This window comes from Trachinotus anak, unplaced genomic scaffold, assembly GCF_046630095.1.
Source record: "Trachinotus anak isolate AG129_WGS33_773 ecotype Australia unplaced genomic scaffold, CSIRO_AGI_Tana_v1 ptg000020l, whole genome shotgun sequence".
Taxonomy (NCBI): domain Eukaryota; kingdom Metazoa; phylum Chordata; class Actinopteri; order Carangiformes; family Carangidae; genus Trachinotus; species Trachinotus anak.
Window position 1 is genome coordinate 7500001 of NW_027273871.1, and position 20761 is coordinate 7520761.

Sequence of the window (20761 nt, forward strand, 5' to 3'; positions counted from 1 at the left end):
AACAGTAAAGAAATTAAATGAATTTTAACTATTTTATAACCAATCACTTCACTTCTTAAACATGAGGATCTTCAGCTTTTCCTGGTTATACATTACAGTTTTTGTCTGGACCACAACAGTGGAGCCAGCTCTATAATCTGGACTGACTGACTGACTGAGTGACTGACTGATCCTGTTTCCTCCTCACTGAGTTGTAGTTTCTGGCTCCATCAGGTTCTATTAGTCATCTCCACTGATGCCTAATCCTGACCTGAGCCCTAAAACCATGTTTTCTCTTCCCTTCAGTTTGGTTTGAGACTGAGCTCGACTGATAAATACAGATTAGGTTAAACTGTTCATTTCAGAAGAAGTTCTTGTTTTCTCTTTAACACTGAAGCCGTCTCTGGATAAAAGCTCCACGTAGCCTCTAAATGTTTTCCCACTCACACTTTCTCGTTGCTGTTCAGTTCTAATTCAGATCTCCCATAAGAGATAAAAGAGGGATATAAATAGTGTGAGTATGTACTGTACATGTGTTGTTGTTGTACATGTGTGGGTGTGGAGATCGAGGTCTGAGCGTATACGTCCTGAACGCTCCTCTTTCAGGACGGGATGGGGCAGGCAGGAAGCGTGGGGCGGAAACAGAAAGCTCTGCTTCATATCAGCGGCCGTGCGACCTGATGAAGACCCTCGGCTGATGAATCACCGCTGCCAAACAATTTCAAATGACAGAGGTGTGATTCCCAAAGATGATGAGGAGGTGGAAGATGAAGAAAAACACACATGATGCTCCACTCCTGCTATAAATGTCACTTAATGCAGCACAAGCTCTTCAGTTTGGTTTATTTCAGAAACTAAAGAGCAAACTCACACAGTTTGAGTTCAGGTCTGAGGACAAATATCTACAAAAAAAATTTGAACTTCAGCTGTGACAGCATGAGACGCTGCAGCTGATGGGATGAGTAACGACTGTTCATCGTGTTTCAAAGTGAAGGGGGGGGGGGTTCCCTCAAGAGCCGTTCAGAGATGAGGGAAGGATTTATAACACCGATAATCTTGTCAGCGTTTGGCAACAGCGTAATTCCCTCTATTCTTCTCTGACAAACAGAAGAAAAATCAGAGACCGGTGGAGCATGACTCCCGGAGGTGATGCAGAGATAAGCAGAGGATTGATGCTGAGATCTAAACTCTGCAGCTTCAAACAAGAACCGGAGCCAAGTGGTTTATTTACACGACTGTCACATTTACAACAACCTGTTCTGCGCATTTCCCCAGACTGTGTCTGGATGTCTTGCTTAAGGGCACTTCCACAGCAGCTGATGAACAGAGAGCCTACAGCCTAAAGTCCACAGCTTAAAGCCTAAAGTCCACAGCTTAAAGCCTACAGCCCACAGCCCACAGCTGTACTATAACTGGTTACTACAATTAACAGTTGTGGCTCGAGTAGGTTTAGGAAAAGATGGTAATTTGGGTTAAAATAATTTCTTCCTGAACATTAGACGATCTTTGTTGTCATGGTTACAATAATAACAATGAACAGTCATGGATAACAGAAACAACATAAGCTGCTCCTGTCACATGGGAATCGAACACCGCTCTCCTGGGTCATATTCATCCATCCACCCCAACCTCCTCCTGACGTGGACTTTGTCGCTCTATAAACTACGTCACCGCACTTTTCCCTTTGCTCCTGTCATCATCACTACGACCACTAGATGTCGCCTAGCAACAGAACCTAACGATGGGTTAACTCGGGCTCGTTTGATACAGGACAGTCTGGTCTAACGTGCTTATGTTTAGCAGCGTGGCAGTTCACCATCTGATCGTTCTAACAGTTGCTGATTAGCAACACAAACTGCAGCTGAGGCTCCTGGGAGCTATGAAAAGTCAGAGGATCAGAGTCAGGAGGGACACACACACACACACACACACACACTTCCAACATAAATATTCAGCTTTCTAGTCACTCTTCAGTCTTACAACACGGTGCATTGGTGATTGGTCAACAAGCAGCAGCTGATCAATGAACTCACCTGCTGCCTCCATGAGTCATCAGATCGATCTCTCTCTCTCTCTCTCTCTCTCTCTCTCTCTCTCTCTCTCTCTCTCTCTCTCTCTCTCTCTCTCTCTCTCTCTCTCTCTCTCTGCTGCAGCAGGATACCGACCACGTCCACCCCCACCCCCACGCTGGGGTTTCAGTCTGGAGTTCTGGTGCTGGGCTGGTTTCTGTGCTGGTTTTGTTTTGCCCTGCACAAAAACACTGGTGGAAAAGATTAGTTAGTTAGTTAGTTAGTTAGTTTCAGTGCAGCACTAACATCACCACCAGATCCCTGAATGTCTCTGCTGAAGTTCTGGAACTCAGCTCTGAGCTTCTGACTTTGAGCAGCTGAGCACAGTGAGCAGTAGAGCTGGAGCTTCAATTACTAGAGGACTTTCTGCTTCATAAAAGAACAGTTTTCTTGAGGAAACTGTGCAGTTTCCTCCTGCTGTCGCTTCCTCAGTTTCCACCAAAATATCCACAACAGATAGTCACCATGTCAGCAGAAATCTGAAGTCTGGGTTTCTGGGGGGTCGGATCTCACCAGATGGAGGTCTGCCGTCTAATTACTGTCCGTCTGTTCGGGGTTGTTGACATAAAAACCTGCAGGACCCTCTGTTCTCCATCGCCAGCTCTGGTCTGATTTCGCTGGAGCTCTGAAATCACGTCAGAGTCCAGAGGAGCGTCTGCTGGGAGCGACAGGTTCACCTGCTCCTGTTGCTGAGCTGAGACATGAACAGTTTGAAAACTAAGCTTTGGTCAAGGTAAAGTTTTGCAGACAGCAGCTGCAGAAATCAACCTCAGGGACAAATTAAGAAAAACAAAAACCAGCTGCTGATATTTTGCTCCTTATCAGGCCCTAACTTTCCTCCCACTCAGAGGCCACAGACTGTTTCCCTGTAGTTTATTAGGAATGTAAACACAGTGGCTCCTCAGAGCAGCAGCATCTGTGTCAGTGTTACAGAGAGAAATGAATTTTTATCTGGAGTTAAAGAGAACTTCTCTGACCTGAGCCTTAATTTCTTCCTCTTTGCCTGAATCAGACCATACGAGTTCTTGAGTTATGGTGTTTTTATTTTTCTTTATTATCTTTCTCATTTATGGAGGTTCTGAGCCTCTCCTCTGATTGGCTGACTGTTTTCTGAGTGAGCCAATAGAAAAAATAGCAGATTTCAGGTAAACACTCAGAGAAACCAAATCCTGCACAGTTGGATGGTGGGTCCAGGTGGGCGGGGCTTGGCTGAGGGTGGTGACATCACAAAGTTCCAGAAGTCCTGACGGCTGGTTTTAAGGCTCAGTGTCTGAATACAGGCTGTGAGCATTTCTCTGTGGACTGAGGCTTTGATACTTTCTCAGTATTAATATAGAACCTAGACCTGCTTTATAATCACAAACACATGGACATCTGCCTTTAGACTGGGTGGAGCTTTAACATCATACTTTGATGAAGGAGATCACCGTTAGCTTCCTGTTTGCTACCAGTGCTCAGTGTTGGTTTCCTTGTGTATCAATTCAGGGCCCCATCCTTCAAAAGCTGCATTTAAAGACTGATTGCATCACAGTGACACCTCCTCTGAAGGAAGTGGCCCCAGCACTGGGACACAGCCTGTGACCACAGTCTACCTCTCACCTTCACCAAGTTGTTTTTGTGCTCAGACCAAACCAAACTTCAGACACGGCAAACACATTATAAAACAAGGTTTCATGTTTTTAGTTGTTCTGGGGCCGTGGGTTCACAGTGTCCTGTCTTTGAGGAGGGGGCTTAAGTGTGAAGTTCTCCACGAGGAAAATGAATGTGTGATGTATCCTGTTATTTCCGAGCTCCCCCCTCACTGTGAATATTTTCTCTCAGCTGGTCTCTGAAGTGGGACACTGATACCCCGCCCCAGAGGTCGGCGTCGTATTCCTGCCTGAACAGCTGAGATTTAGAACCGCTCGGCCTCTGTGCTGTTTTCACTGCTCACTTCTCACTGTGTCCAAAATATTGTCTGAATCGGTCCTCTGATCATCACTGACGACGCTCTCCTCTCCTCCCCGTGTGTCTTTGTAGAGCAGCGTGAGGCCGAGGAGTCCCGCCGGGATCTGAGAGGGAGGAATTCGGCGTCCTGGCGGCGTAGACGGAGCACCGACTCCGACCCCCCGCGGCCCTGAAGGGACCAGCTGTTTGACTTCACGTGGATTAGCCGGTCTGATGAGGATCCACACATCACCTCTGGGGTTTTTTTGGTGCTTCTGATTGGACGTTGTCTCAGTTCATCTGACCCTCAGGCCTTTGTTTCTTCCAACTCTTTTATTTTTATTTCCTCGCGTCTCCTGCCTGAAACATCAGGCCATAATGCTGCTGCAGTTTTATTTTCCATCAGAAAAGCGGGAAAACTTTCCAGCCTCCGTACCTCCATCAGCCTTTCAGGAAAACTGAGCGGGTGGATTATTGAAGGGAGTCTGCTGGAGCCTTCTGGAGAATTTAAATGGACGTTTTCAGTAGCAGGGAAGGTGCAGAGTTCATCTGTAGTCCTGAGGAATAACCGGGTGTGTCTGTCGCTTTGTGAAAGTGTGTGTTTATCCTGGGAGTCAGACACATTTCCATCTAAATGACGAGCATTTCAGGCAGACGGAGGTGATTTCTAAAACATCAGGACGTAGGGACACGATCTGCAAACAGAAAGAAACTTTTATTTCCTGCAGGTTCCCTCCAGATTTATGACCTTTCTGTAACTTTGAAATATAAAAACTCTGATTATTTTTAAGTCAAAACTAATTTATCTTTAATATTACCAAAAAAAAGCACAAAGATTTCCTCTGAATTTTGGTCTCATTTGGACAGAAATCGTATGTTTTTACACCCACCCTGTGGTTGCACCTTCAGTGGAACCTGCTGTGATTTACAGTCATTAATCTGTGAACCAGGTGGACAGAGCTGGTTGTGCTGAAACTAACGAGCTGCTGCTGTTTCCAAGACAATTAACTGCATAATTAATTTCTGCTTTAACAGCCTTTGTGCAAAAATATATGTTTTATTGAGCATGCTGCACAAAGAGAAACCCCACAGAGCCGCTGACTGCAGAGTGTTTTCAGTTGTCAGACATGTTTCCAGCTTCTACTGAGTCTCACTGGATTTCCTGAACTCACCAACTGTCCATCTGAGCTGTTTTTAATGAAATCTTTTTTAATTTCTTCAGCCGTTGCTAAGCATCAGAAACAAGAGGACACTTGAATGTCTGTTTCAATTTGTGAAGTATTGAGTGAGAGAGCTGCCATCTTGAAACAAAACCTGTCACCGAGCAACGTCATTATTTTTCAGAAACTGAAACTAATTGATATTCATCATAATTGAGGTGGAGAAACTGAACTGGTCTCTGCTCTGTGACGGCTCCCACCTCGGATTATTTTCCCTGGATCTGATAAAAGTGCCTGAATTTGTCTTATTGACCCTGGAGAGACAAATCATCAGTCACCTGTAACCTCACCTGTAAGCCCATCTCACCTACCTGAAGCACCTCTTCCGACCTCGGAGGGACCTCACTGCCCATCCCATCACCACCATGGTGATGTCTCAGGGCACTTACACCTTCCTGGCCTGTTTCGCCGGCTTCTGGTTGGTCTGGGCGCTCATCGTCATGCTCTGCTGCTTCTGCAGCTTCCTGCAGCGCAGGCTGAAGCGCCGCCGGGACGAGCGGCTCAGGGAGCAGTGTCTGCGGACCGTGGAGATGGAGCCGCTCAGCTGTCATCCCACAGGATACCCGCCTCCTCTTCCTCCTCCTCCCCCGCCGCCACCACCTCCACAGCTGCCCAGGGAGCCGCCGCAGTTCTGCCCTCCTCACACTCTGTCGCCGCCACTTCCCGTGATGGTTCCTCATCCCATGCCACAGGCAACCTGGGTCAGCATGCCAGGTAACGTAAAAGGATCGTTATAGTTTTAGTTTGTGCCTTTATTTTGGTGATTCACCTGTTTCATTATGAAATGTTTGTATCTGCAGGCTAACAGGAAGCAGATAAGAAGTATTTTAACATTTTATGTTGTTATGCAGGTTGAACGACCCAAGCTAAATGCTAATGATGCTATCATGCTGATGTTTACTAGAGAACGAGGCTGAGGCTTTTTCCTGGAGGCAGCACGTACGGTACAGACCCTCTACTCAACAAGAAGTTGTCTCAGTGGAAAAGAATCATTTGTCAGTGTTTTTGCAGCACGTATTAGAGACCCAGAAAGGTTTAACAGCTCAGAAGTGGTCCCCAGCAGCAGAGTTTCCCTCCCTCCGTCTCTCTGAGCACGTCCTCTGTCAGCACATTAATCCTCCTCCACCGCTGAGGGTGCAATCACTGACAAAAACCAGACCTGTCACGTCTTGTATGCTTTTTATTTAGGAACCAAATGCACATTTCATTCCTACGACGGACAAACTCAAACTTAAAAATGTAAAATACAACAAAACTAATTCAAATCATCCATGAGAGGGATTCAGATGCAGACAGAAAGCAGGAGGAGGATTTTATTATCCACTGACTCAGATTTTTTTAGACTCTTTGGTTCCCAGCCTCCACCTCCCTGCCTGCCGGGCAGCGATCCCCCGCGGGGCGTCATGGTGACAGCTGCTGCTGAGCCGTGGGTGGTGACTGCGGAGGTGACGGAGCAAGCAACAAGACAGCCGGGCTAAACTGTAAAAAAAAAAAAAAAGACAGAGACAATCAGAGGTGTGGAGTCAGCAGCAGCAGCACAGATGGGCGAGAGAGGGAACAACACACAGGTGGAGAGAGAGAGAGGTTTAGACTGTTTCTCATACGTATGTTGACGGAGTTCCTGATCTGTGTAATCACACCTGTCCACACTGACCGTGACGCTCAGCCCTCACCTGACTCACCTGAGTCAGTGTGTTTCTTCCAGTGGACACAGACGGTGTGTGAGCAGCGACTACAAGCAGTTAGTGCGTCATGTGATCTGTCACAAGCTTATCTAATGTTTCGCTGTCGCTGTTTTGCTCCTCGAGCGTCTGAGCTTCTTTTACTTGAGAGGATCAATCTGAGAGTCATGAGGAGGAAACAAGAAAACAACCTATGACGTTTATTTCTCAGACATTAGTCTAATCTTGAAGCGCACCGGTTGAAATGCTGTGGAGTTTTATGTCTTTAGTGTGCGGAGGGATCGTTACCTTTAAATTGAACTGTTCACAGCTTGTGATGACGAATCTACGTCGCTTCATGTTTTGGATCTTTTGTGCAAAAAATTAAAACAGAGGATTGGAAACCACTGGTTTATTTGGTCCTCAAACAAGATCATTAATGGTAATAAAATGTGATCTGTATCTGGGTAAGACAAAAAAACGGCTGTTCAGTCAAGGTGTAGTTATGATCAGAAGATGATTGGATCTTGCCGACCCCTTCTGGAGGTCGTCTGTCTCGCATTGTGTTCAGATCTTTGGCAGGTGTAAATACAAAATAGTTCATTATCTGGAAAACACAACCAGTTCTCCAACCTGAACCACTCAGGTCGTTTTTTTCATCCCTCTGATACGACCACAGCAGTGTCTCCTGATATAGCGCCTCTATGGCGGCAGGCGTACCGGACCTTTGTTGCCATGGTTACTATAATAATGGTCGTGTCTTGATTAGGTTTAGGAAAAGATGGTGATTTAGGTTAAAATAAGTACTTCCTCAACATTAGACGATCTGTGTTGTCATGGTTACAATAATAACAATGTCACCGCACTTTTCCCTTTGCTCCTGTCATCATTACTACGACCACTAGATGTCGCCTAGCAACAAAACCTAACTATGGGTCATAGTGACCTGCTGACAGACGACCTGTGACCTCGGTTGTTACAGGACAGTCTTGGATAATGTGTCTGGATACAGATCACGTTTTAATTCCAGCTGTAAACGAGGTGTGAGAGTCGATCCAGCAGAAGAAATGAGAATAAAAATTTGACATCACCATCTTCACCACTTCTTGAAAAGTCGACTTTGTTGTAACATCTGTGTAGCTTTGGGCTTTGGCACAGTCACATGACTATAACTCAACTTTGTCCCGCCTACAACAGCAGCGGTGGGTTCAGTTGCTTTTCCAGCTGGTGAAACTCAGCATCATTCAGCTAAACATACGAAATGATTCAGAGGTGTGGAAGCGGATTCGTCGGGGTTAAATGCTCCTTATCACCAGCACCTGCCTCGTTCATTCAGCTGTCAGCCACAGACCAACGCTGCAGGTCAATGAGCTGCTTCGCTCGAGGACTTTACAGTGAAGAACCTTTTCTCAAGCTGCATCTCAGCTCTGCTGAAAGAGAGTTTTTACCGTTAAATTAAACTTTACAGCCTCAGGCTGACGCATACAACATATTTAATGGAAATGAATTCATGAGTTTTTTGGACGTTGTGTTTACCCTGCTAGCAGAGCTAACTCTCCTTCTCAGGAATTCAAGCTTCAACCGAGAAACTCCTACACCAGCCCTCTGAATTGTAAAGACGTGTCTGAAATGGAAAAGTGCAGCTGCAGTGAAGATGATTGTCGGCAGCATTAGCATAGATTAAAAAGCAGAGACATTTCATATACGACACATGAAACCTGTAAAATCCCACAAGCACCGAGTGACAGAGGATTAACATTTACAGAAGATTTTAGTTTAGGTTTAAAAAGTTTAAAATCTGTCTGTCTCCAGTTTGTGTAGTTTCTGTCCTGGAGTGCATGAGAATATACTGATGTCCATGTTGTTGTATCTGCCATAAGATGTGGAGAGAATCAAAAGCTTTAAACACCTGTACGGTGGTAGAAAAGCAGAGGGATGAAGGAAAGAGAGTAAAAGAAAAGCTGGAGCGAGTAAAAGAGCATCAGCTGCTGTCAAAGATGTTTAATGAGCAGAGACAGACAGCAGAGGGTAAAACAAAGGCTGCTGGAGCCCCGTCACCAGGCAGACTGATGAAGAGGTTTAGTTTCCAGGCAGCGGCGCAGCTAAAAGAGAGGCAGGTGCTGACCAGCTGAGCACAGCAGAGGGCCGAGACTGGAGCCAGGAGCTGCTGGACCCAAGTACCACAGAGGAGAGACAGGCCTGCAGCAAAATGAAAAAGCCTCTGATAGACCTACTGCACGTTACCTGCCCCACTCTCTGGCAGACAAAGTTAGTGACTGGCTGTTAGCGTCTCTGTGAGGCTGCAGTAAATGCTGACAGCGAACTCTGACAATATTAACATGCTAATGTTTAGCAGATATAGTTTTGGGAATGTTACAGTTTATTCTGTGCAGAACATGAATGTGTGGACTGAGGTCGATGATGATCCAAGTGCTAGTTTATGATATTTGAGTATTGATCAAAGCGTCAGAACAACATTATCAGTAAGTGGCTGCACTCCTGCACTGTTCATCTGACTGTGATCTTCAAACACCCTCGAATTAAAGCTGAAAGTCCGAACTTTCACCCTCACGTTTTAATCACTGGTTCGTTTGCTGTGTCTGAGTTCAGGAATCTGATTCAGTCCGGTGCTGAAATCCACCTCAGTTTTCAGAGTTTGGCTTCAGAAACATATCTCATGCATCACTCAGCTGTCGTCCCTCACAGCCAACACGTGCTGCTCTGACAGGCTTTAGTACTGAATATTCTGACCCACACAGATGTTCACGCAGATGTTCGCTCGGGTCAGACCGGTCGAGGTTCGCGATTCCTCCTCTGCAGCCGTAGAAAATAATTCTACCATTTGTCCTCGCTAACTTGAAATGGTTGTTCTGAATCTCCACAGTAGTCACTAATGCAAAATGACATATCAGCTGAGATGCTGTGGTTGGCTCAAAGGGACATGACGGACGTGATCCGACTTGTTGATCGTGTTGGAGATGAGCTGAGAAATGAGAGGATGAGCTGCATGAAGAGAGGTGATATTAAAATGTGGGGAAATGAGAGACAAGATGAATGAGATGAGATGTGACGAGAAAGATGAGAGAAGATGAGGAGGGGATGAAGAGGTATCAGAGAGGACCGAAGATAGAATGAGAAAAGAGAAGGTGAGACATGAGGAAAAAGGGATGTGAAGACAGATGAGAGACGATAGAGATGTGACTGGAGTGATGAGATCAAGATTTCGGTGACTGGAGAGATTACGGAGGATGAGAAATGAAATGAGAGATTTGATGAGATGAAACAATGAGAGAAAGAGAATCAACATAAATGATCAGTTTCATTCTATTTGAAGTAGAGATCCTGTTTGATCACCTCTGAAACACCGACCTGAAACCACTCAGCACCTGAAATGAATAAAACCACGTCAGTATCTATTCTCGGTTCCACCACACAGGCTGCGTCAACACTGTTCTCACAGTGTGACCCTGTAACTCACCATGACTGATATGATCACTGTAAACAGTAGCTGCCACAGATTACAGTTACAGACTTCATCCTCCAGGAACTGGCTGCTGCTTCAAACGACACGGCGCTGATCAGTCCCACATTGTTTTCTGTGCAGCTGATGCTTATTGAAATCCGCCCTGGCAGCTGCAGGTGGCGTTTACAGCACAGAGGTCGACAGGGGAGTGGGGACACAATACAACAGTGATCCTGTAGGTATCTGTGAGGCCTGCTGGAGCTGTGATGGATGGTGGCCAGGTATACACAGAGACACACCTTTACATCCACAAATACATCCAGCTCCATGGTAACAGTTCAACAAACATCTGTTGATGTCCAACACTGTGATGTTTGTTCATAGCCCTGAACTCCTTCACGCTGAGGAAGGATGTGTGGATTGGTTTTTTATTTTTACTGTCATAAATAATCAATGATTTTGATAATCAATCATTTAAGTCATTTTTCATACAAAGGAGTCTAAAATGTGCTGGTTCCAGCTCCTCATGTGTGAATATTGGCTTCATTTGTATAATTTTATGACCTCAAAATTATTAACTTTGGATTATGCTTCAGACAAAAGAAGTAATTGGAGGAAACATCAACCTGGTTCCTCAGAAATTAAGATGGGATTTTCTCACTATTTCCTGACCCTCAATAGATCAAAGGATTGATCAGTTCGTTTAGAAAATAATCAGCAAATTAATCAGCCAGAAAGGCACTGAAGGCCAATATCAAACAACATACACCAGACTTCATAGAAAAAAATTCAAAATCATCTTAAGTGATTCGGATCTGCCCCAAAATGTCATGTTTGTGGCTTTAAGAACCAAAAACCAGCTCAGTGTAGTTTTACATCTCCTCTCTCAGGCTTCTCTCTGGAGTTTTAATGACAACAGGTCAGTCAGCCAATCAGAAGAGAGGATCTGAGCCTCTCCTCTGATTGGCTGACTGTTTTCTGAGTGATCCAATAAAAATATAGCAGATTTCAGGTAAACACTCAGAGAAACCAAATCCTGCAAGGTTGGATGGTGGCTGTGTGCATTTCTCTGTGCACTGAGGCTTTGATACTTTCACAGTATTAATATAGAACCTAGAGCTGCTTTATAATCACAAACACATGGACATCTACCTTCAGACTATAAGGACCTTTAAACTGATGATGCTTTACCTTAAAGAAGTTTGAAGTGCTTCACCAGGTCGCACAAACGGATATTTTCTCACGAATTAAGATGGTCACAGAAAAAAAGAAACCCTGCAGGGAAACCAGGATTTTTTCATTTCCCCAGCTGTCAGATTATCTGCAACATTTCAGACACCACTTCTACTGTTGTGCAGAGAAAATGTGACAGCGCATGTATAATTCATCATGGCCACAATCACGTCGAGCTTTAGGAATTGAGTTCAGATGTTCATGATTTTGAAAAAGAGCAGTAACACTGTACTTTTTTCTTTCTTTATTCCACCCTGAGCTTGTGCATGCAGCTGGCAGGAGGAGCTTCTGTTCATGTTTCAGGTCCAGTGAAAGCAGGAGGAGGTTGTGCAACATTTTGACAGATATTGATCAGGTTCTGGGCAGATTCATCAGCCTGGAAATAGAAACTACCTTCAGTTGTTCCAAAATCTCATCCATGGGGGTTTTATCAGGCCAAAAATCTTTTCCTTTATACTGACAATACATTGAAACATAGTCTTACGTTATGCCCACAGGCTCTGTGTATTTCAGAAAAGTTGCAGAAGTAGATTTTTATTTCTGTGCTTTGTTTCTCTGCAGTACAACAACATATCCAGCTGCTTTCTGAAGATGATTTCTGTTTTATCACCTGTGATAATCTTTAATTAAATCTGTGTATTTAGCTCACCTGTTGTCAGCTGCTGCAGCTGAGACCCTCAGCACAGAGACTCACAGTTGTGAATGTTCCTATTGAGTGATGTTGTGAATACAGCTGGTCTTTCTCCTCTCGTCATATGGACGACTGCATCCACGGCAACAGCTGTCGTAGTGTTTAATCGAAGGTGACGAGGACACCTGGTTCAGATAATGACAGTAAAGACAAACCCCTTATATCTGGCAGCAGCTGTGAATCAGGGATTTTTGGGAAATAAAAGTCTGCAATGTTTTTGGATGTCGTGACTAATGAAGTCATGTCATGGGACTTAAATGTGGGAAAAGTGTTTGAATTTCACTTTTGCTAAATATTTCTTTGTCACATAATCTGAAAAACCACCTCAACAGTGTGTTTAGATTTTTTAATGACATTTGAGAGTTGTTTTGAAATTCATGTGCTTCCATTACTTGTTTTTTCGCAGTTTCAAACTGAGCATGAAGCAGGTTGATGGAGACTTGTGGTTCATGTCGCTTCGCTCCTGTAAAAGCTCCGTAACAGCGGAGGAAGCTGTGCAGGTGTTTCTGGTGACCACAGCTCTGCATCAGTCTGAACATTTCACCACTGAGGCTTTTTCCTTTTAATGGGTTGCAAATATAAACAGAGTCAGAGCTCAGTGCAAACAGCAGCAGGTGTGAAGAGTCCGTTCGCAGAGCGTGAGCGAGGAAACGGTGACTGTCAGAGAACGAATACTGAGAACAGAGTGCAGATCCCAGCAGAGAAACACGATGAGCACAGATTCCACCAAACTGAATTCATAACATCTGAGAGCTCAGGGGTGAAACTGTAGGAAGTGATTGTCTGACGTGTTTCTGTTGAAAGCTGTGACCCAGGAGGTAAAGCGGGTCGAACACTAATCAGAAGGTCGGTGGTTTGATTCCTGGCTCCTCCTCCTCTTATCAATCACTGTAAGGGGTTGATAAGAGTAGAAAAGTGCTGCATTACTGCAGTTCGTTTACCATTTACCTCCCAGACTGTGACTGTGTGTTAAAGTGTGAGTGTGGACGACTTCAGTCCCGGTTGATTCAGCAACGCCTGTAGTTTCTGGTGGTTTCAGACAACAGGTGACAGGATTCTGGAGGCAGCACAACAAACTGTCGTTGTTGTAATAAAGATGTCGGGTTACATTTGGCCTTTTTCCATCAGTCTGTGGGCGAGTGTGATCTGGTTCAGCAGCCTGAGTCTGAGCAGCAGGGCCGTCTGAAAGGAGCTGGTGACCTGGCTGAGGTGTGCAGGTGTGCAGCCCATCGCCTGCAGCTCTTCATCTCACTGCGGCTGCTCCATCTTCCTCCATCACCGCTGCATCGTACTGTTGAAGCATTGTTGATGAACATTAGTGTTAACTGCTCACTGACAAACACATAATATTTCCTGTAGATAATAGAAGTCACCTGGTGTTTGAACACTTAAAAGCTTTTAATGTGAAGCTGCAGTAGGAAATGATTTGTTGCCATGGAAACACACTTCATAACACTGTGAATACATAAATATTTGAGACAGCAACAAACGAGCCCACAGGTCGTCGGTCAGCAGGTCACTATGACCCGTAGTTAGGTTTTGTTGCTAGGCGACATCTAGTGGTCGTAGTGATGAGTTTATAGAGCGACAAATGGAAAAGTGAAAGGAGCAGTTTATGTTGTTTCTATCATCCAAGACTGTTGGTTGTTATTATTGTAACCATGACAAAAAAGGTCGTCTAATGTTGAGGAAGTTCTTATTTTACCCCAAATCACCTTATTTGCCTAAACCTAACTGAGTAACCATGGTGACGAGGGTAGGTACGCCGCTCTCAGTACAATCCACGTTTATTACTGTGACCATGAGCAGATCTCTTCAGGCTGCTCATCCACTATGAGTGGCTGATAATAAGTAAAGAATTTGTCTTTTTTTCTGAGCTGAATTGAAAACACGTTGCTCATGCTGTGTGTCCGTGGGTGCTGAGAGGGTGTCAGAGGTAAACTGTGTTCACTTTATCATCAGGCTGTGATTGTGTAGCTACACATCTGCTAAAAATAATCTGGGAACATTTGAATGAAAACAACGAGCCTCATTATATCAAACCCACAACCATCCATGCCCGGATCCAGACCAGCATTGTGTCTGAAAACACTCATTCATCGCTGCCTGTTCTACACAATAGGAGCCTCTGTGGTCGGTAGTGAGCAGTTAATGGTGGAGTCAGTCACTTATGAATCATCATCACTGACACGTGTTGTGTTGAATGACGAACCCTCAGCATCTGTAAAACGCTTCTGATAATTAGTTCACTGCACAGGAGCATTGAACCTTTCAGAGATGTGGAAACGATCTGATTGCAGTGAGGACTGAAGGGAGAATCATTGTGTGATAAATGAGTTTTTTTGTGTTGCGCAGTTCCTTCAGTAGAAATGATGACGTCTTCAGAGAGATGGAAAACAGCCTGAAGTCAGAGCTGAGAAAATAAATGTGTGAGAGAAAGAGGAAGAGAGAGTTCAGACCTAATGTGCTGTGAAAATGTGTGAGTTTTTAAGATGGTGACTCTGTGCTTATCCGTCCTATTGGAAACTCGGATGTGTCTGTGTTTGTGTTGCACGCTCATATATTTCATGATGGCTGCGTTTCAGTGTGTCAGGCTCCATCCTGAGTCTGTTGTGAGAACTGGACACAAACGAACCACATCCCATGAGCTGTAGATTGGGATGAAATTGCAAAATTAAAAGTCCATATTTTAACTTCTCCGGTGTTTTATCTGAAGTGTGGAAGAGAGGCTCTAATCCTCTGATCCTGATAGGCTGACTGTTTTCTGAGTGATCCAATAAAAATATAGCAGATTTCAGGAAAACACTCAGAGAAACCAAATCCTACAAGATTGGATGGTGGGTCCAGGTGGGCGGGGCTTGGGGCATGGATGAGGGCGGTGACTGCTTTGTTGTGACATCACAAAGTTCCAGAAGTCCTGACGGCTGGTTTTAAGGCTCAGTTTCTGAATACAGGCTGTGTGCATTTCTCTGTGGACTGAGGCTTTGATACTTTCACAGTATTAATATAGAACCTAGACCTGCTTTATAATCACAAACACATGGACATCTACCTTTAGACTGTGTGGAGCTTTAATGAAGGGTCAACAGGTTTGCAGTTAATAATTTCTGGGCTTCAGGAAAGTTTCACAAATTTTAAACCTTTATAATTTAAAAATAATCTAACCTGCCAAGTGTCCCTGATATTTTAGTTTTAGTTCTACAGTTTTACAGCCAGGTTCATTCACACTGTCTAACTCCCAGTCTCCTCTTTGCTTCCAGATGGAGATATATTTGGGAAGCCGCCCTGCTATGAGGAAGCCGTCCTGATGGAGGATCCTCCTCCGCCTTACAGTGAGGTCTTGGCTGACCCACGGGGGGGCACCTATCTAAAGCCTGCCCCGCTTCGGGCAGCTCCACCGCCTCTCAGGGAACACCAGGACCCTGCTCCGGTGTTCACGTCCGAGACCAGCAAGCCTCCCGCAGCGACTGTGTTCCCCGATCGGGGTTACTCCTCCCTGATCCGCCTGCCTTCATCCCAGCGCTGGGACTCCCTGGGACACCTCCTGTCCAACATGGACTTGAACCACAACAACTTCACCCCACCGGGGGGGCGTTCCCTCCAGGCTGCCGCTGCGATGGCTACCATGCCCCGGCGAGAGGCCAGGACTCACCATGATGGACTTGGGCTCAGAGGTGGAATACCGGGACTCCAAGCAGGGATACAAGGACTTCAAGGAGGCATACAAGGACTTCAAGGAGAGATACAGGGATTCCAAGGAGGCTTACAGGGGTTTCAGGGGGTTCATGGACTGAGGGGACTCGAGCCCAGCTGTGGCCTACCAACGGCCTTCCCCCTGCTGGGTCGGAGCACTGCTGTCTAGGCCTGGATGCTGACTAACCAAACAATAATTTGGTGCATCTCTGAAGGGCCTTACACAGGAGATCTTTAAAGACAGACTTCCTGTCTGTAGGCCTCCTTTCCTGCACTAGCAGTGGTAGAAGTAGAGATTTAATTCCCCAGAGAGCTAAAAGCGGGTGGAGGTCCTGCGGAGGCGTCGGGAGTTCAGTTCCCTTGCAGCTCTGTGGGCGATGGGGCCACTTACTCTGCTGGGACTGTGGCTCTCAGCTGAAAGAGGAAATTACACACTGTTTTTAACCAGTGCTGTTGAGTCACTGAGGTATCCTGGTGTCATATCAAAGTTAATTGAGTCAAGGCTGCTGTTGAACAGCGGAGGAGGAGAGAAAAAGAAAACACTGAGACGGTAGAGGAGGAGCAAACAAACGAGCAACAAGCACAGCTGCTTCTGAAGCTTTCACCCAGACTCCCTCTGCCTTCATCTCCGTCCCTGCCTCCCTTTTCCCTGTCGCACCTCCCATCCTCTTCATTCCTCCTCTCCTCTCTCTCTGCGCCGGAGCAACCTATTGTACCAGTCTCCTGTTGCCATGGCTCCCGGGAGCTGTCTGTTGCCCACAACGACCTCTCCTCTTTTATCTGCTCTGATTTCTGAAGACTGTTTGCAGCTTGCCTCTTCACAAGGACCGTGAGTACTGACGCTCACAAAAGAGCACGTGGTGAGTACGGACCGCCACGTTCGCGACATCAGAGCCCCAAGGCCAGTTTTCACTCTGACGGATAAAAACAGCTGTGAAGGTCGAGAACAACGAGCCTGCCAGGATTTCATTTTGTAACATGCTGCTTTGTTATTTTCAGTGTCGTCTTTAACAGTCGTAGTTCGGCCTCGGCCTGGAGGATCCGGTGGGAACAGGATGATGTTATCTGACCGCGACGTTCATGTGAAAATCCTGATTTTTCACGTAAAAAAAAATTAATAACATTCTTTTAAGCTTTGTGACAAAAGCCTTTTCTCTTGTGAAGTAAAAACATCTTCTCCCGTGAGGTTTCCTCCGATAATTCATGTAAAATTAAAGTTAAAAAAAAGGCAAAATAAAGGAAATGAAACATTGTTTGGTGTGTTCAGGCTCATTCAAGTGTTTTTATGCTGAATGCAAATCCAATAGGCTGTTATCAGACACCAGTGTGATACTGACGCTTTGTACAGAAACACATTTAGAGAAGAGGAATTGACAGGTTACATCGACCTGATGTTTTATGGAGAATGTCGTGTTATTCAAACTGAAATAAAAAAAGACCAGTCAGAATCAGATGTGTCACTTCAATAATAAACACTGTGCATACATGAGAGTGAGAAATCGTTCTCCATGGTCAGGACGGTCAGACAGAAACACGTTAAAAACACAAACATGTTAAAAACACAGACACATATTAAAAACAGAGACATTTATGTGTCTATCATTTGTCATGTGTGCAGTGTATAAGTATCACAGGGATGATGTATTTTTATAGGCCAACCCAGATGTTAGCATCTCTCTGGTTCCCTCCACAAAAAGATTTTTACATTGACTGGATTATTACAGGAAATAAACAACAGTTTCTGATCCTGAAACCAGTGACCATCAGCACGTTCACCAGCTCAGTCGCTGCATCTTAATCTGACTCCTTCCTCTTCATACTGTAATTGGCTGTGATAATTAGTTGATTGGCTCTCAGTGAGCATCAGTTTTACAGCCCTGGGGACAGAACTAAAGAGACGTTCTCCAGCTCTCTGCTCCTCTAAAGGTAAACTGTGAATTTCAGTTGCTCACATTTAGCCCCCTCCCCACACTTATTCCCTCTGTAGTATTGTTGTGCTTATTCTTTATTTATTTCCGTCTTCATTTTTTCATCCCAAACCGTTCTCAGTCCTTCGTCAGTCCCTCTCTCTCCTTCTATCTGCAGGCCTGTCATTTGCTTTTAGACTTGCCATTGCCATTAGTGTTAGGCACCAAGACAAACTGCTGAAAATCCATATCAAATAAAACAAGAGCTCAAAATGCATCCGTGGTTTCAAAAGGTTTCGATTCTCCAAAAAATATTTGAGATTTCCTGACTTCCCAACACATGTAGTCTCCAACCTGGGCAAGCATCAACCCTCTGATACCACCCATACAGCCCAGCATCAGTGCTTTACGAAGGTACGTTGCAGTTAATTCTTCCCTGCTGTTTGTGGGCGTGGTGTTAATTTGACTTTTGTATTGCTGCTTATTTAAAATAAAACAAAATGACACATAGTCATTAAACTGCAGAAGTTCCATGTCTAAGGTTCCAGAGTTATCGTTGGTTGGTTCTGCTGTTGGTTGTTGAGGTTCATGGCTAACTCTCTAGGGATCTGTTGTTGGGGCTTTTGAGTTCTAATATTGTCAAATTCTTTTTCCAAAGATCAAGAATTATTTGTTTGAGTTCTATAATCGTAGAGTTCTACCATTGACTGTCTTGTAGAGTTCCATGTCCAGCGTTCTCCCAGAAATCTTTGACCAGAATCATAGCTTTTCTGCATTTCTTGAATTCTTTGTCTCATGTGCTGGAGTTTTAGACTTGTAGACAGAGTCCTTTGAGGCTGTGGGCATGTAGACTCTCATGTTGGAGTTTCTCTATTCTAGTGAATTCTCTAGAAAATGTTTTGCAGAGACAGAATCTGGAAACATAGAGTAGGCGCTGTCCAAGTTTGAAAGGTTAATTGCTGGAGGCTACAGAACTCTGTCTCTGAGGTTGAAGTTGAGTTCTACTGATGACTTTGACTGTAGCTTTGGAGGCTCTAGATTTCTTTGTATTTGCAGTTATTTGGAAACAAGTTAATTTTATCATGTAAAGTTCTACATTTCATATGTAATTCAATGTGAGGTCCTTTTATTTTGGTTGTGTTGTGAAAGATGTTTTTGTCTGGTTTTGTAGATGTTGAGATTCAGTTGTTTGAGCTCTACAATGATGATCATTTTACCTCTGACCTCTTACTTTGACGACACTAAAAACACCTTAACCTTGTCTGAGGCGCTGGAGTAAAGACAGAGCAGCAGTTTGTACCTTTGACTCTTGTTGCTCTTGACGAAGCCTCATCAGTGACGTAGCAGCAGCTGTGTTCAACACCTGCCTCCCGTCACTGATCGTTTGGCCTGAGGTCAAACATGCTCAAGCTTTTCTACGCACAAAGAGCAGAGCAGCACAGAACCAAGGCGCTGAATCATTGTTGATTCATCCTTTAAATAGAACATCAGCTCTGATCATAACATTTTAAACTGCAGAGCCATGTTTGACTACACAGCCTCACGCACAGCGATTTCTTTAAATGTCAGCCTCTCTCATTCCCTGCTGCCACAAAATAACAGCGAGAATGGTTTAAAATGACTTTAATCATCTGCAGCCTGAGCTTCCACTGAGGCGGAGAGACTCAACAACACGTCACAGCCTCGCTCCATCAAATCCACAGGAGAAGTGTCGGGACTGACACGTGGTTAAAGTGCAGCATGATGCTGAAAACACATTTTCTCAACATTTGTTTTTGCACATATTAATTCAATATACATAAAACATGAAACTAGCATTTGGTTAAAGGTGAAATGTAAATGTCTCTGTGCTTTTAACAAAGGATCTGCTTTATCCTGGATGGTGGGAGAAGATTTTAAGGAACTTTAAAGGGTTTGGGATTTGATTCCTGGTCCATCTATTACTAATAATCAGATCTGACACCCACAGGTGCTGGATTCCTGTCCATCCAACACCTTGACTCAGTCCCAGCTCTGACACACAACGGAGTCCCTGTAGTTCAGATCCCTGGAGCTGGTTCAAAACAAATCAACACTGTCCCCTACAAATTACATCTTATTCTACTAAACTTTTTGCTAATGAGTTCAGAGGCAACATTTTTCTGTTTTTAATAAATGAATAGAAGTGGTAGATTGATTAGGGGGTGTTTGGGGTCAGTGGTGGAGATACAAATCAGACCAGAGACCAGGTTCAAGTCCAGAGTCCCGTTTGTGGTTCAGACAACAGCAGCTGTTTGGTTCAGGTTTGTCAAAGGTGCAGTGAGAATAAACTGATTGTGCCTGAAGTCACTGTGAACATTTTCTGTATTAAACCAGACAAGGATCTTTTTTTATTTTTATTCTTGTGGTGGTGGTGGTGGTGGTGGTGGTGGTGTTGTTGTTGTTGTTGTTGTTGTTGTTGTTGTTGTTGTTGTTGTTGTATTTTGTCTTAGTTTCTTACTTCTATTGGTTTCTGTTTATCTTGCATAGAAGCTGCTGGAACACTCTACGTCTCCTTCGGGATTGATAAAGTCTTAACTCATCTTATCTTAATAATACTGGAGCCAGTTCTGTGAGATCAGATGGAAAACAAAGATTTTGCTGATAAATTCAGCGTCAACAATATGAACATAAATCCTGGATAAACTGGGCTGTGAACTGCAGTCACAGCTCCAGAGACTGGGACCAGCTCAGGTTGAGTCGTGTCCTCACAGCAAATGTGTCTCATTTCTGTAAAAATACATCAGAGACGCTGCAAGCAGCCGTCAATCATCCCGGTAATTGTCTTATTTAGTCTTGCACGATCCCACTGGAGCCGTCAGGGTGATGATTCACAGATGATCAACCGTTACATGTTCACACCTTCAGAGCAATATTTCTTGGCCTCGAGGAAACTGAGAA

The 20761-nt window shown here is 44.6% G+C and overlaps 1 protein-coding gene across 3 annotated transcripts in view; it reads left to right on the forward strand.

Moving 5' to 3' along the window:
- LOC139637462 (proline-rich protein 7) overlaps positions 1 to 17188 on the forward strand; it is a 28308-nt gene extending 11120 nt beyond the window's left edge. For 2 of the 3 annotated variants that reach the window (XM_071506186.1, XM_071506185.1), the window contains exons 2-3: positions 4068 to 5908; positions 15503 to 17188. In XM_071506186.1, coding sequence (XP_071362287.1) covers positions 5560 to 5908; positions 15503 to 16104 — 951 coding nt within the window. In that variant the 5' untranslated portion in view covers positions 4068 to 5559 and the 3' untranslated portion in view covers positions 16105 to 17188. The remainder of the gene's footprint in view (positions 1 to 4067; positions 5909 to 15502) is intronic. The other variant, XM_071506187.1, reaches the window with a different exon arrangement.
- The last annotated feature ends 3573 nt before the right edge of the window (positions 17189 to 20761 follow it).